The sequence below is a fragment of the Mchenga conophoros genome, linkage group LG3 (assembly GCF_057382185.1).
Source record: "Mchenga conophoros isolate Kocher_MC1m ecotype Shallow Benthic linkage group LG3, M_conophoros_male_GT1.1, whole genome shotgun sequence".
Taxonomy (NCBI): domain Eukaryota; kingdom Metazoa; phylum Chordata; class Actinopteri; order Cichliformes; family Cichlidae; genus Mchenga; species Mchenga conophoros.
In genome coordinates, this window is record NC_140528.1 from 5,511,691 (window position 1) to 5,514,128 (window position 2,438).

Below are 2,438 nucleotides of genomic sequence, written 5' to 3' on the forward strand. Positions count from 1 at the left end.
CAACAGGAAGGTGACACGTGTGAAGGAGGTTCAGTCATATCCTGATCATCCAGACAGATTTGATGTTTATCAGCTGCTGTGTAGAAATGGTCTGACTGGTCGCTGTTACTGGGAGGTCGAGTGGAGAGGAATCGTTTATATATCAGTGAGTTACAGAAGCATCAGAAGGAAAGGAGGCAGTGCTGACTGTGTGTTTGGAGACAATGATCAGTCCTGGAGTCTGGAGTGCTATAGTGGTGCTCCTCAGTCTGTCTGGCACAATAACAGATCAACATCCATCTCCTCCTCCTCCTCCTCCTCCTCTGTCTCTAACAGAGCAGCAGTGTATGTGGACTGTCCTGCTGGCACTCTGTCCTTCTACAGAGTCTCCTCTGACACTCTGATCCACCTCCACACCTTCAACACCACATTCACTCAAACTCTTTATCCTGGGTTTTGGTTCTGGTCTCGTGGTTCCTCAGTGTCCCTGTGCTGAGTGGAGTGTAAAGAGTGTCTCCTGTTACAGAAACACTCTGACTGTTGAACAGATAGTTCAGTCTGTACATGTCTGTCTCTTTCACTCACAAACACGTTTTCAGATTCATGGATTCAATCAGTTGATGTTTGAAACTCTTCTAAATGATTCCTTGTAAACTTCTTCAGTCACAAACAAACAGGAAGTGATGTCACATGTGTTCCTGTCCACACAGCAGAATGAGTCTATTGCTGACAGTGATGTACAAACAGAGTGAGCATTTCTGAGGCCCAAAATAAACTGAGTAGTTCACTGAATGAACAATGGACTGTGAGCTCAGTTCCTTCATCATTAGTATGGATTATATATGTATATGTATTATATTAGTATCATATATATCAGGTGCTGCTGCTTTCAGTCATTGTGCAAATGTGCTGTTTGTAAGCTTGTAAAGCTGCAGTCAGCTGAGACTGAAGAAGTCACCTGATCAGTGAGCAAACGTTTCTGAAAACGTCCAGATGAACAGAATCAACCTTTTGGGATCAGCCAGCAATGCAGCATCATTGTTGTTCAGCTTCAGAGGTTTGCAGGAATGAACTGATGACCAGAAACAGCTGCAAAGTCCAAGAAAATACCAGCTGGAGTTCAGCTGCATTTGAAGAAGTCAAAGAAAAGTAAGGATGGCAAAGGGCGACGTTTTCTTCCAAAGAGCTGCAAACATGGTCGACGCCTCATTAGAAGAATCATCTGGACATTTGTGAGGAACTCTAACCAAGAAAGCAACGTCACACAGATCCAACAGACAGTTTCCATGACTGCAAGTGTTGAGTGGAAAAATGCTACATTGCATTATTGCATCCTCTCACCACAGGAGGCGCTGTTGGCACCACTGATTGCTGATCAGCTGTTCTCTGATGATCTGATTGATACTGTGAATAACGGGACTCACTGAACTCTGTGACACAGTGAAGATTACAGAGTTTAACTTCACCCTTTAAGACTGACCACAGAACCAAGTCCGCCAGAGCTTTTGTTATAATTTTACATGCTGTGGAGCCATTTGTGGGAGCATTTCAAGTTGCTATACATCAATACAACTGTTATAGCCCTAATTTTAATAATATGTGTGCATTAAGTCCATAGTAACTACATAAACTGCAAAAACAACCTCTGCTCATCCATCTCTGTGTGTATCAGGATACATTTGGTTCATAATGCACAGAAAAATCAGAGTTATTACCTGTAATAAATGTGAAAGATTCCTGCAGTGATAACCAGGCAGGACTGAAACACATCCAAGCTGTCACCACGGTAACAGCACCGCCCATCCACAGGTGAGGGGAGGAGCAAAAAGAGGGACTTTGACCATTTTATACTAAAAACACTCAACTAATGTTTCTAATATGAAACAAATAAGCCCACATTAATGTGAGCGTTTATTAAATAATAATAATGATGATTTCCTCCTGATCTCATTTCCACAGCAGAGAAAACTGTGGTGTATATTGAGGTGGAGGGTGTGGTCTGTGGCTCAGGTGTAGAGTGAGGGTGGGGTGCACCACAGCAGCATGCTGGGACTGCTGAGGGTGGAGGAGGGAGTGATGATGACATCAGAGCTGCAGCACAGAGACCAGTGAACACACAGTCTGTTCATCTTTGCATAGATACAATATACAGCACAATATTGAATGACAGACACGCTGTGGGAGCTTCCACAGATACACTGACGTCAGCATCCAGAGTCCTCCTGCTGCTCCCCCCTCAGAGCCCCGTGATCAGCACCAACACATTCAGTTAGATGACAGAGTCCAGCTGCAGCTAGAATCAGCTCCCCTCTGTGAACAACAGCACAGCGTCAGTGTTTCACACTCAGTGAAAGGAGGAAACAGCAGAAGAACACCATGTGTGCTACGTTTCCCAGGACACACTACAAACTGCACAAATACAGAGCAGCACGTGGAAGGACCTGGAGCTGCATTTACAG

The 2,438-nt window shown here is 44.3% G+C and overlaps 1 protein-coding gene across 1 annotated transcript in view; it reads left to right on the forward strand.

The window, feature by feature from the left end:
- Positions 1–1,932, forward strand: part of LOC146577073 (protein NLRC3-like) — a 25,044-nt gene extending 23,112 nt beyond the window's left edge. The window contains exon 7 of the mRNA XM_085268210.1: positions 1–1,932. This exon is cut by the window's left edge and continues 61 nt beyond it. Within this exon, the coding sequence (XP_085124336.1) occupies positions 1–475 (475 nt within the window). The 3' untranslated portion in view covers positions 476–1,932.
- Positions 1,933–2,438: the final 506 nt, after the last annotated feature.